Source organism: Vigna unguiculata, chromosome 9 (assembly GCF_037176805.1).
Source record: "Vigna unguiculata cultivar grain cowpea cultivar isolate G323 ecotype 2 chromosome 9, ASM3717680v1, whole genome shotgun sequence".
Lineage (NCBI taxonomy): Eukaryota > Viridiplantae > Streptophyta > Magnoliopsida > Fabales > Fabaceae > Vigna > Vigna unguiculata.
In genome coordinates, this window is record NC_140800.1 from 38848777 (window position 1) to 38862495 (window position 13719).

General features: G+C 33.4%; 2 protein-coding genes across 5 annotated transcripts; one reads left to right on the plus strand and one right to left on the minus strand.

Moving 5' to 3' along the window:
• The first annotated feature begins 1044 nt into the window (after window positions 1–1044).
• On the plus strand, window positions 1045–10667 carry LOC114164580 (rho GTPase-activating protein REN1-like). Of its 4 annotated transcripts, none has more exons than XM_085666997.1 (24): window positions 1045–1292; window positions 1441–1547; window positions 1740–1826; window positions 2131–2170; window positions 2455–2531; window positions 3172–3242; window positions 3365–3443; window positions 3650–3761; window positions 4148–4267; window positions 4450–4527; window positions 4881–4936; window positions 5022–5100; window positions 5416–5500; window positions 5950–6193; window positions 6511–6732; window positions 6877–7182; window positions 7361–7410; window positions 7915–7975; window positions 8052–8135; window positions 8207–8263; window positions 8379–8548; window positions 8793–8853; window positions 9321–9452; window positions 9960–10667. In XM_085666997.1, exons 2-24 carry the CDS (start codon window positions 1518–1520, stop codon window positions 10317–10319), a joined length of 2661 nt encoding a protein of 886 aa, XP_085523123.1. In that variant the 5' UTR covers window positions 1045–1292; window positions 1441–1517; the 3' UTR covers window positions 10320–10667. The 4 variants fall into 4 exon arrangements, with proteins under 4 accessions (XP_085523123.1, XP_085523120.1, XP_085523121.1 ...); XM_085666994.1 differs by having other exon boundaries at window positions 1048–1292; window positions 9900–10667; XM_085666995.1 differs by having other exon boundaries at window positions 1049–1292; window positions 2134–2170; window positions 9900–10667.
• A 90-nt stretch (window positions 10668–10757) lies between these two features.
• LOC114164581 (mitochondrial uncoupling protein 4-like) lies at window positions 10758–11943 on the minus strand. The gene has a single exon (XM_028049301.2). It carries the CDS (start codon window positions 11795–11797, stop codon window positions 10895–10897), a length of 903 nt encoding a protein of 300 aa, XP_027905102.1. The 5' UTR covers window positions 11798–11943; the 3' UTR covers window positions 10758–10894.
• Between the last annotated feature and the right edge of the window lie 1776 nt (window positions 11944–13719).

Below are 13719 nucleotides of genomic sequence, written 5' to 3' on the forward strand. Positions count from 1 at the left end.
TCTCTTGCTTATGTTTTTTGTGAGAATCAATTCTCAACACTTTCTATTTTCTCAATAATTGATTCTAAAGGAAGGATTTGTTCATTTACGATTTTAAAAAACAAAATGCAAGCTTAGTAATAAAAAATTAATAATACTTAAAATAGATTTATAAAATAATAAATAATAACATATAATAACATATAAATAATTCATATATTAATGATAAAAATGTAATAATATCAATACTAAAATTTAATAATAATTATATTTTTTATCACGGACATTTTGGCTATCTTACAATTTCATTTATTGAAATATTTTTTTTAACATTTTCGTCAATCGTTAATCCACAAACGTTTTATAAATTTTCTTGTGATTTTCTTCGTGTACTTCTCACCATTTTTTTTAATCCGAAGAACTTAATTTTCGCTTTTTCTTTTTTTCTCAAACATATCATTTTTCAATTTATCAAATATTTCATTCAATCCAAACAAAATACCACAAGACGTTAATTTTCAGTGTAAAGAACTTGACTTTTCTCTGACATTTTATTTTCAAACCCTTAGTAGAATATTTTCATTGACATTTGGTCTTTTTTTTTTTCTCAATCTAGGATACTGTCAATACTAGTTTCCTGATCATGGGTGCATGTGATTCCTTATACTTTAATATTTACTAATTGTGTTTTCGCAAATAAATCCACGAAGAAAACATTTATCTTATCTGCTAAGTATTATTATTTCAACAGTTTTAAAAATTATATTAAATAATTTATAAATATTTGTAATTGGTTCAATATAAAACATTTATATTTTTAGATACTCTAATATCGAAATCCCAGCATCCAAACATTATTTATTTAGTTGAAATCCTAATTAGGAAGAGAAACACAAGTTTACATGCAGTGAACGTGTGGTTGTGACATGTGGAAATCTTATAATAAGAATACGAGAATGAACATATAAAGAAACATATGAGAAATGTTGAAATGACCAAATTATGATTTGTAATTGGAGCTTATGTAATGATTTCCTTTCGTTTGGTTCGTGTTTTAAGGTTAAAGGGTCCATGTGTTATAGATTAGTAAGACTCGTTCGCCATTGAAGATTTTGGTCTTTGATTAACCACCCAAACATTTCTCGCCTAACTTTCCATTTGGAGAAGAGAGAGAAACACAAAACCAAAGACAAAGAAAGACCCAAATACCATTTTCACTTGCACGCTTTTCCTTTCCTGTTTTTTCCCTCCAACACCTCTTAAGATGTTTTCCTTCTTCACACTTTGTTGCGTTTGATTGATTTCAAAGCCAGGTATGCAACATTGTTCATCCAAATCAATGTTTTTTTTCTTTTACACTTTTTCGGTTGTTAATGTTAATGATAATGATAATGTTAATGTTAATGTTAATGCACGTGATAATAATCAAACTGCATTGCCATTTGATGAATGTGAATGCAGGGTCTGGTCAATTGAATGTGGTGATTTCTGTTAGGTAAACATCTTGGGTATACTTCTGTGATTTTGGGATCACAGATATGAACAACACAAATCCAGAATTGTCTCAGGTGAATGGTTTTTTAATTAAATATTATCAGTAACTTTTAATGCATGGAACTTTTCTGTTTTTAATATATTTTTCACTTGATGTTGGTTTTGAATTAACTAAAGAATGAGGATTGTTGTGCCTCAAAATATGAACTTTTAGACACATGTGAATGGAGAAAAAGCCATGTAATAATTACTTGTTCCTTTTGTAGGGAAATGGTGGTGCTTCTTATGGTTATTCCCAATCTGGGTCACAAGACCATCAAACACGTTCTCAAGGTGGTGGCACTGGCAATATGGTAATAATTGTCCTTTGAAAACATGTGATTTTGTTTTAATTTGGATCAACTCAACATTTTCTTGCTTAATGGAAGCATGATTTGACAATATTAATATTCTCCATATTCACCCTTTTGTGACAATCATTCTTCTCAAGACTTTTCTTTTATCACAGTTCAAGAATATTGTAATTAAGCTTACCCAGGTGATAAAAGGCACACAAAATTGAGAAAAAAAAACCATTGTTGAATTTAGCTATTTTGAAGTGAATAAAGTTTTCATGTTTATTATCCTTCTGTTAAGTTTCTGTAATTTCTTCTTTAGCAGATTTTCAAGAGTGGACCACTTTTCATTTCATCCAAAGGTATGCTTTTCTCTATTAACTTGCATATTTTCTTCTAAGAAGCTAAACACTTATCTCTAGTTATCAATTTTGTTAGGCTTGAAAGCATTTTGGATGTACTTGTAGCATGTTTTTATCAAAGTAAAAGAGTTTTATATAGGTTTTTATCATAAAGGGGAAATTCGTATAGTAAATGGCAGGGGATGATTATTTATGCCAAGAAATGAGAAAATAAATGTTACAACATCACTAATTTTCTTTTTAGGCCTTTTACAATTATCATTGGGATTTTTCTTAATGTATAGGAATTGGATGGACATCTTGGAAGAAAAGATGGTTTATTTTAACACAAACTTCACTTGTTTTCTTCAGGAGTGATCCAGTAAGTAATTTTTTTTAGCATCTACTTTATTCATATTGTTCAATTGACTTTGGGATTCATTCAATTTTAGAAAAAAATGCTTTAGTTTTTCAAGTTTTAGTTATTTTGATTAAGAGTATATCAATAGATAATAGAAATAATTATATTTATTATCAAACTGATCATTATCTTATAAGAGTCATAATATTTTACAATTATTCATGAAGAAAAATGGTGATCATGCTTTTTATATGGTATTGAATTTAAGATGGATATATGGTACCCACTTGAGGCACTATTACATTATTAATTGTCCTTATTTGATTAGGCATAAATCATGATAGAATGGCCTTGCACTTGAAATTGATATCTATTGTGATAACAAGAAGAAACTAGAAATGATAAGTGGAATGTTAATTAACTATGTAAAAAGTTATACTTTCAAACTTTCTTGCTTATACTTTTTGGATAGAATTTTGAACATTGTTGCATTGCCAAAATGGATTCTTTATATTATTTCATCATAAGTAGTTTTAAGTGAGTCGTGTGAAATGAAATAAACCTTATAAATATAGCCACACATGCGAACTAACATGTTTATTAAGATTTCCTTTGTTTCTAAGCTTGTTATCATATTCATATTTGTGTTTTTTCTCTGCAGAATGCAATCCCTCAAAAGGGAAATGAAGTTAATTTGACCCTTGGAGGCATTGACCTCAACAATTCAGGCAGGTTGGCTTGTTTTTCACATCTACACATTTTAACTTTTGTTTAATCTTTATGTTTGTACTGTGAAAATAGCAGTATTGTAAAGTTTCGTGACCTCCTGCAACTTTTCTTGTAAAATTTTGTAGTGTTGTTATCAAAGCAGATAAGAAACTTTTGACTGTGCAATTTCCTGATGTTCATGATGGACGAGCATTCACACTTAAGGTGCTTTATTTTCCTTTCTTCTTTAGAAAGATATTTGCTTATGTGATGCTCTGGTTTTTGTTTCTCTTCAATTTTATGTTCTCCATATGCATGATATATGTTCTCTTCAATTCAACAGACAGATACAAAGAGAAACACAGACAAGGAATGTAGGATGCACAAACTTTTATTATCTTCTAAATATTATTCCATTGTTGGTGTTGTAGGCTGAAACCATGGAGGATTTATACGAGTGGAAGACTGCACTTGAGAATGCTTTAGCACTGGCACCTAGTGCTACCAATGGAACGGAGCAAAATGGTATCTCTGATAACCAGTGTATGCTCTTGTTATAATTGTGCTTTACCAATACATTTTGCCACAGAGTTCATACCCCGTGGCTCATAAACTAAAAATGTCGTTCAAAATCTATATACAATGATTTAATAAACAGTTTTATTATCACCATGTAAATGTTTTGAACAACAACTATTGTTAAGTTTGTTTCCTTTCATATTGGATCCTTGACATGAACATTACACATCTATCTCTACAGTGATAATGGTAATGGTATCTGATTGAGTCTCTTCTGTCATTTGGGTTGCTTCTATAATATATGTAGAGTGTCTTGGTTGTTAATTTTTATGCGATAATACTTATGCTTAATACAGTAAAAGACTATAACTTTTAATTCTCTTTTATATGATTTTCCTGCACTTCTATAGTGAAGGATAGAGAACCGGCTAAATCTACTGTTATTGGTCGACCAATTTTACTTGCATTGGAGGATGTTGATGGAACTCCATCATTCTTGGAGAAAGCCCTAACATTCATAGAAGAGCATGGTGGGTTTTCTTTCTCTCTTTATCTGGCTTTATATATATATGTTATGTGTACAGAAAATTTATAAGGTGACAGCTTAAAAGTAAAGTTAATTATTTTCCTTGAGCCAATACCAAGACAAAACAGTGCTTCTGGTACTGGTAAAAGGTTTCATATGATGAATCTAATGAATGTTATAATATAGGAGCAAATGTGGAAGGAATCTTGCGACAAGCAGCTGATGTTGATGAAGTTGAACGTCGAGTTCGGGAATATGAACAAGGTTTGTGTTTTTTATTTTTTGTTCAGGGCTAATCTTTTAACTACATATTCTCACATGTTTAGCCATTGAGAACTGCAATTGTATTTCAGGCTTTGTCAAATAAGTACTTTAAGTAATATGTTGAGCGTTGTTTATCGATAAGAGAACTCCTTATCATATATGTAAACTAATAAAAGACTACTCATTTAGCTAAATTTTCTTCAACATTTTCACAAGCATTTAATATGCAAGGGTCAATCTTTCCAAAATAATACCATGGATGAAAAATATGGAGTTCTGCAGTTTTCCCTTTTTCTTAGTCAAAATCACTCATAAGATATTATGCTCTTGGGTATTATGACACATGGTTGCAGGAAGAGTTGAATTTTCTCCAGATGAAGATGCACATGTAATTGGAGACTGTATCAAGGTATATTTTCATGGTAAACCAAAGTGATGATACCTTTTTAGTAATACATTATTGTTATTTTTTTCTTATTTCTGTAAATTTTTAGCATGTACTTCGCGAATTGCCATCTTCTCCAGTCCCCGCATCTTGTTGCAAGGCACTGTTAGAATCTTGTCGAAAGTGTGGTCTGTTCTTCCATCTTTACTTCATTTTAGTCTTTCCATTGCTTATGTTTTTGTTTGTAAAGTTTATTTTCTCTAATGGTTGTCAAATGAAAAGTTTTTCCATTGAAAATTAGAATGTATGAATTGGCACACGAAAACTTCTAATTCTAATGCAAATTTTTAACTTTTTTGACAATCTATTCAAAAGAAGAAATAGGGTCTTCCTTCTTTGATTTTATTTAGAAAATATCGCGATAACTTTTTTTTTAAAATTTATATAGATGCCATGATGAAGTTTAATTATAATTCATTCTTTGAAATTGCCGCAATAATTAGGAACTGAGCGTGGTAGTAGGGTTGCTGCTATGCGTGAAGCAATAAACGACACTTTCCCAGAACCAAATCGCCGCTTATTGCAAAGGTGTTTGATAGATAACTTTATATTATTTTCATTTAATTTCTTTTTATTTACAACCCATTTATTTCTTCTTCTTTTTTTGTTATTTTATATGCTTAATTTCAAGGTTTATAATGAGTACTCTTATTATTTAGTTATTAATTCAATCATCGAGTTTTTTATTGTTGATTTGGTATAGTCTTGTGCAGTCAACAACCTACTAAATTGCAAAAGTTAATCAGTCAAGTGTCAATGATTTATGATAAAGTCAATTAACAAAAAGAACAAGCATGCTTGTAGGAAACATGCCTTTTAAATGTTTGATTATTGTCCAAAAAGCACTGCATATGCAAGTTTAAATAAAGGATATCTCTTCCTGCACCTGCATGGGTGGGAAAAAGTGAAAAATACCCTTAGTCTATTTTTCAGATCATGTTTTGACAATGTAAGTTGTTGATTTCATTCTTGTACAGAATACTAATGATGATGCAAAGTGTGGCTTCTCGCAAAGCTGTGAATAGAATGAGCTCTTCAGCTGTGGCAGCTTGCATGGCGCCTTTACTTCTTCGACCACTTTTGGCCGGAGAATGTGAAATTGAAAATGATTTTGATGTAGGTGGTGATGGTTCTATTCAACTCTTACAAGCTGCTGCTGCGGCAAACCATGCTCAAGCAATTTGTATAACCTTATTAGAAGAATATAACAGCATATTTGGGGTAATTATGTTTTCATTTTTCTTTCATGGCTTCCATATACAAATTATGAAACTGTGTGGTATTCATATGCTCTCTTGAATCATTTCTTAGACGTTTTATGCTTGCATGTTGAATTGAACTTGCCTCGTTACAATTTTTTTCTTCTAATTTAGAAGCAGAGCATTACTTATTGGTTGAGTTCCTTTTCATTAAATACATCACATGAAATATTTCTGCAAATTTTTTAATATTCATGCAGCTGACTCACCTAATGAGCTAATTCTTGATTGTTATTGCTGTTTTCTCTTCACATTGCTAAGTTCTTAGTGTTCTAACAGGAAGGTTCCATGTCCCCTGACATATACACTGACTCAGATGAAGTGAGTGGATCTGAGAGTGAGGAGGAGGCAACTGATGATGACGTGTCCTATGAAGATGATGAAGAATATGATGAAGAAGACGAAGAAGATGATGATGAATCAGTACATGATAGTGAAGGAGAAGATGATCTTGTCAGTGAATCGTACAGTGGAAGTGAAGATTCAGAGGCCGATTACGAGGTTCAAACTTGATTTTATTTATTTCGCGACCACTAAAAAAGTATTTATGTTCAAAATTCATTCAAATGAATCTATGCTTAGACAAGAAGTGACATGGTTATCGTTAATTATTCATATTTATTAATAGTTTTTGGTAATGAACAGGAGCATGACCATGCTAGTTCAAGTTCGAAATCCTCAGTTTTGACTGACAAATCTAAAGCCACTCGAAAGTCATCATCAAAGTCACTGGAAGTCTCGGTGCCTCAAAAAGATATCAAAAGCTCTGAACATCTCACGAGTCCAAAGAAGAGTGACTACGGTGATCAGTCCAATAAGCGTGCTGATAGAGATGCTATTGATGAAGCTGCATTGCAAAATTTAAATTCTCCTGGCCCTGCTATAAAGAAATCCAACACCATGTCCAATGGCCCAGCACCTCGTCACCGCACCACACTGGGGCGCACCTCAGTAAGTAAATTTTTAAAAATTGGTGATATGATTTTTTATCTTGCCAATTATGCCTTAAGTTGGTTAAAATTTTCTCTTCTAATTTTGAATTTTACTTCCGTTTAGTTGCTTTTCTTTGAGTTAAATTACCGCCGTATAATAAGTTAGTGTTTTTTCTCTTCTTTTGCATTCTGCGCAGGCAAGGAAGAATCTTTCCATGGAATCCATTGATTTTCCTGTAGAAGACGAGTAAGTAATTGACATCTATCAATTGTATGCGATTACCTTGCTCTTATATTGTTCATATTTTATCTAATTTGTAGCCTATTTATCCATCTCTCAACTACGCAATTGAAGGATCAAACTCTCCTGCCTAACTGCTTTATTACATATTTGTATGCTTGAATTTATGTCAACAAGAATCTAGTATTATATCCATATGGAAAGATAAAAATCCAGTAGTTTGTTTTCCTTCTCATGTTAAAAACCAGGAAAGTTGAGTAGCCAAGAAAAAATTACTTCTTATGACTGTCTTTCTGCGTCCAAATCTTTAATGTTAGAGTGACCTCGTCCATAGCTGCTGGAAGTTTACTGCCACTTAAATATAAATTCACAGAAAGATAATCTTAGTGGTTCTAAATGTTTACCATAACTTGCTGTTAACACTTTGATTTAAGGAGGAGCAGAGAGTGTGCGTGTCTGTCGTTAGTTTCTTCATGTTTCTGTGTGACTAATTTATGTTTCTAACTGTAGGGATGAAATTGAAAGGCTTGAAGCTGCCAGGTCAGAATTACAAACTCAAATTGCAGAGCAGGTATGTTCTTGAACTCCTTTCTGAATCAGATTGTGAATTTTTCAAGTCAATTGATGAGTTTGGGTTGCCCTTGTAGGTGAAGGCAAATGCAGAGCTGCAAGCTCAAGTGGATAATCAAAAGAAAGCCTTGGACGAGCGTCGTGTTTCTCTTGAGCAGGATGTATGTGCATTATGAGACAAGTTACCGTCTCTCTGCATGCAAATAAATTGAGCTAATTTTTCTTTTCGCAGGTTGCTAGACTACAGGAACAGTTGAACAAGGAGAAGAATTCTCGGGCAGCTCTTGAGGTAGGACTTTTGCATATGATTTACCCAATATTGGTGAAAAGTCTTGTCAAATTCAGTCAAAGACGGTTTGACTTTTGATCATGCAATTCTTTCATGATATCTGAATCTTATACAGAACAAAGCAGAGCTTGAGGAATTAGCTCTGATAGAAGCAGATCTTGCCAGTTTAGAGTGGAAGGTTGGAGAAATTGTGGCTAGGCTTAATGCACAACTTGATAAGAATCTTGGAACTACTTCTGAGTTCTCTAATCAACCACGACAGTTGTCAAATCAGGAAAGAAGATTGTATGTTTATCCTTACTCTTATGTTTGATATTGCATTTCTTCTTCTTGTTCTTCTTTAACAATCTCGAACGCCTAATTGTTTCAATGTTCATACAACTTTTTTTGTTAGCGATATTTCTTCGCACGTCTGTGTGGAAGTCCTTTTGGCACTTGACTGTTTTATTTGCTTGGTTTTTGTTTCCACTTAACTGTTTCTTTTTCCATCGAAATTGTATGGATAATTAAATTTTACTTGTATTGGCAGAAAATACAAGGCAGATGCTGAAGCTGCTGCCTCAACACAATCTGATAGATCAACAAATAAGGTAAAAATCTGCAGTAACGATGTAGGATTTATTCCAAAGCATCTGCCACATGCAGAAATGTCAATCTTTAAGAGCAATATTGTAGGGAGAGTCCATAAACCCATCATTAAGTATATGATTGATACTTTTAAAACCAAAAGTAACTCAATAATATAATAAAAAAGGCTCAGGCCTTGTTTTGTCTTTCTATACTGTCATAGGAAATCAATACCCCAGACATGCTTTATCTGGTCACTTATTTGAACTCCATAGCAAGTTTTGTCTTTCTCCCGAACATACTTATTTATGATGTTAATAGTTAATTGCTAGACCACAAATTGCATCTTTCTTACGTTGTTACCTCTAAAATTTTGTCGTTTTAAAGCCAAAGATGGTCTTACATTTTTCATGTGACTTTATACTAGAAAATAACTATGTTTGCTAAAAAAGATGATAGTAACTTGCATTTTATCATTTCTTAAACCAAGGGTACGGTAACGGCCCAACAGGACACTCATACTGTCGGAGCAGAAAGTGATACTGAGCGAAAGCCAGAGTCAACTCCTTTACCAAACAAACATCCACCAAGTAGCTCCAAGCGATCAGGTTCAAAGGGAGAGGTATGTTTGGTAAACTTAATCTAGTTCCAGCGATCTAGTTTTGATCTAGCTCAAGTAGCTCCAACATTTTCTTCTGTGTTATCGTAACTACTACCCAATACCCCTCATCCATCCAAAAGTCAATAAAAATGACAAGTCTATCAAGTTTCAAGCTCCTATTCTATCAAATTAATTTCATATATAGCATTTTTCATGCAAAGAACGTAACGTGTTTTTTATCCATGTTATTTTCTATTCCAGCATCATTTTCACTTGTATAACATTTAGTTATATAAGGCAAGGTAAAATCTGAGTTTCTATGGAAGATAGTTAAGTTACCTAGCTGTTAGCCAGGTAACTAAATAGTTTGTCATGTATTTCAGTTGGATGATAAACCTTGATACTGCAAATTAATAGGAGTAGAGATAGACTAGATAGACTTATTTATTCAAAATGATTTCACAACAGGGAGGAAATTCCACTCCTTCTGGACTCACAAAACTGACAACCAGACTGAACCTTTTGAAGGTGGCCCGAAACCAGATTGCAAATGAACTCCAAAACTTGGATAAAGGGCGAGACTCAAGTCGCTCGTCACACAATGCGGAAAAGGGAAAAGGGTCTGAGCGTCATCAAGCACTTCCATCCCCCAAAACATATGCAGGGTCTGAATCTGTGCCAAACCAGGAAAAAGGTAAGGGGTCAGAATCTTCAGACAAAGGACCAAGCAAAGGAAAATCATCTCAACAAAGTTCATCAGAGAAACTTAAGAAATCGGACAGTCATCCAGCTCACCACACTGATGGATGGAATCAACAACCAAAACACTTGGAAAGAGGAAGATCAGATGGCGGCCATCAGACTTATAATGTGGACAAAGGCCGGTGATTGTAAGGCCAATCAGTCTTCTTTTCTTCTAAAACAAAATCCACATGTATTCAGTGTTATTGTTGTCCATGTTCGGATTTGCTTATGTCTTTCAACAATGTTGTGTGATTTATAAAATACAGTGAGAAGACTCTCTTTGATAAGATTGCTACACGATCCCTCCTTATTCAAACCAGAGAAGCATTCATTTTCCCCCAAAAGCACCCGTGACATGAGCCAGACTGTTTGTAACTTAGCATGATGATTTGCATTTACATTATCGTATTTGTATCTGCAATAACGTTTGAGTTGTTTGGCATAAGCTGGTAAAGCACTAGGCAGATAAACTTGGTCCTAATTCCTTTGTTCTACCAACATTTTTAATTCAGAACTTCATTGTTGTGTCTACATATGTATAATCGGATTCAAGGAATCTCTTAATTTGGATAGAACTCAAAGTTCCAAAACCTTAATAACTAGTCATTAAATAAAAAGAATCAAAGTTTACAAATAGTTCGTCATCATCTGAACATGCATCTCAACCAATGAATGAATACTGAAATAGGAAGTGGTCAGTAAGGTATTAGTATCAAAACTCAAAACTCCTTGAGCAGCTTCCTGACTTGTTCGAGGGTGACAAAGAGCACAACGGTAAAAGGACCCTGCCTTGAGACTGTAGGGATGAAACCCTTATAAAGGGCAAGAGGTCCTTCAGCCTTAACAGTCTTCATAGCACAATCCAAAGCTCCATTGTAAGCCCCAACCTTCATGTTCATCACCCTTGTCTTTATAACATCAATAGGATTCGATGCAACAGAAGCCACAAAACCCGCCGCAAAACTCGCTGCCACATGGGTCCCTAGCCCATCCTCCATCCACCCGTTTCCGAGGATAGTTTCCTTAAACTGGTCGTACGAGGCCAACTGAGAAGCCGTCACGATCATCGCGCGGTTCACCGTAAGCGCTGAGCCGCGCCACAAGCTGCCAACCCCCTCCTGGTTGCTCATGCGCCGTATCGCGTCGAACACGCCCTTGTAGTTGCGCCGTTCCGCCGCCGGAGCCCGCCCATCGGCCTGCATGCGCACCATGGCCACGTCGGCGGGGTTCCCCACTGCTGCGCCGATCCCTCCGGCGATCAGGCCCGCCGTTATCTTTCGCGAGAGGGGCATGGTGCCCTGCTCGGGGTCGGTCCAATGGCGCTTGAGCACGTCGTAGAGACCCATACGGGTGGTGGAGTACAGCGTCTGGCGGAGCATGGTGGCGGACACGCCGGAAAAGAGCGCGGCGACGCCCTCCGCCTGGACGATCCTGACGCCGACGGATATAGGACCGGAAGGAGGCGGAGGTGGCACTGGAGTGGGCGCGTGAAGCGCAAACGCAGGGCGGAGGATGTGCGTTTCTTGAAGCTGCATGCGAACTTTGATGAGGTCGAGTGGGTGGGTGGAGCAACCTGCAACGATGGAAGCAACGCCACCTTCAAAAAACCCTTTTACAGTCATGCTGAGTTGGAAAGAAAGTAGTTGTGTATTGTATATGAGGTGTATGATCGAAAGTCGCAGAGAAAGAGAAAGAGGAAGAAGAAGAAGAAGTGTGTGAAGCAACAAAATGAAAGTGTTTTTGATTTTGGTGTGGAATGAAGAATGGGTTGAAGATGATTATATAGTAGTTGGGTTATTTGAGCGCGTAAAGGGAGAGAGTCAAACAGGGAGACTGAGAAAGAGACGCGCCGGCACAGTTGGACTCTTTCTTTGACACACCTCCCTTCCTTAGGGTATCTGTCTTACAGATACACTTATTAGTCAAAAATTGAATAAATCAAAATCAAATTAAAAATAAAATATATCAAATATCCACAAAACTAGGAATGGTGATATTATTTTCACTTAAATTTTTAGACATATTTTACATTTTCTATTTTTCTTTTCAATGTTTTTTTTTTATAAATATAAAAATTAACTTATTTTTAGTGACCAAAATAACTCTAAAAAAATTTATAAAGAGGTATAAATGATGTTAAGAAAACATTTTCCAACTAGGAAACCTACCTTATTCACATTTCAAAAGAATTTATTTATAAAAAAAAAAGTCCAGCATATTTTAAAAAATTGAAATTTGAAAAGACTTTTTAAAAACTTCCTTATATTTTGAAAATACTTCTATGATTTAGATTCTTAATTTGATCTTTCAAATATTTTATAATGTGGAACACTATTATTTGAAAATATTTTATCAAAAAATATACTTTCGTGTATTTTTAAAAAAATATAAAAATATTTATATAGTTACTTTGCTACGATAAAATGCTACCAAATTACGTGAATGTAAAAAGGATTATAAAATAATAACATTAGCATACTAAATTACGTATTTAATTAGAAAATATAATTTTAATTACAGTAAGCCAAAAATATTATAAAAAATAAGTAAAGAAAACAGTCTTTTAAAATTTCGAGAATGTCAAAATATTTTGTTGTTCTTTGAAAACAATTGTTTTCTTTTTTATGATTGAATCAATCACGTGAGCGATTTCTTACTAGTTAGATAAACGAATTTATATTTAATTCAATGCTCGACCAAGTCCAATCAAAACTACTGTTCTATAATGAAATAACTATATTTAATTTTTTTTATTACTTAAATGTGTATTTATGAAATATTAATTTTTTCAAAATTTCAGCATAAAAAATACAATATATTTTTTAAAATGTTTAAAAAATACTTTTTAATTACAGATTTTATCAAAAAAATAATCAAACATATGTTGTGACAATTAAAAAACTATTTAAGAGTATAAATGATTTTATAAAAGATAATCAGTTATTTTACTAAAAAGTTGAAATATAAATAAAATATTTTATTACTTGAGTTTCATTTCATAAAAATAATCATCTCTTTAAAAAAAGTAAATTTTTTTCTCTAAATCTTTCTCTATTATGTTTCTAAGATTATGACTTGATTCTTCATTTTTTTAAAGATTTGAGTCAATTAGGACTTTTGATACAGAGGACAATACAACCAACTAATAAGATTTGTGATTAGAGAGGAAGTTCCGTTTTACTATATTTCTTGAGTTCACTCTTTGGTTCTGTCACAATAAGATTTGTGGTTATAAGAGTATCTTTAAATCATTAATGTGATTTTTTGTTTTTTTATTTTATTTAGAGCTACCTATGAGAGTTAAACTTCTGGAGCACTAGTTGTGTGTTGTGAGTTATGTTTTTAAGACAAGGGAAACTAATACATTATAATAATGTTTAAATTATTGTGATGAAACTATGCACTATTGTTTGATTTAGAGTAAAAATTGAATGATTGCACTAATATATTTATACGGTATAGACGGATAGAGAATGATTTTTTTAAAAACCGCTTGAGTTATTTAATATGATCTATAATATAGTAGTTGTGAGTTTGATACATC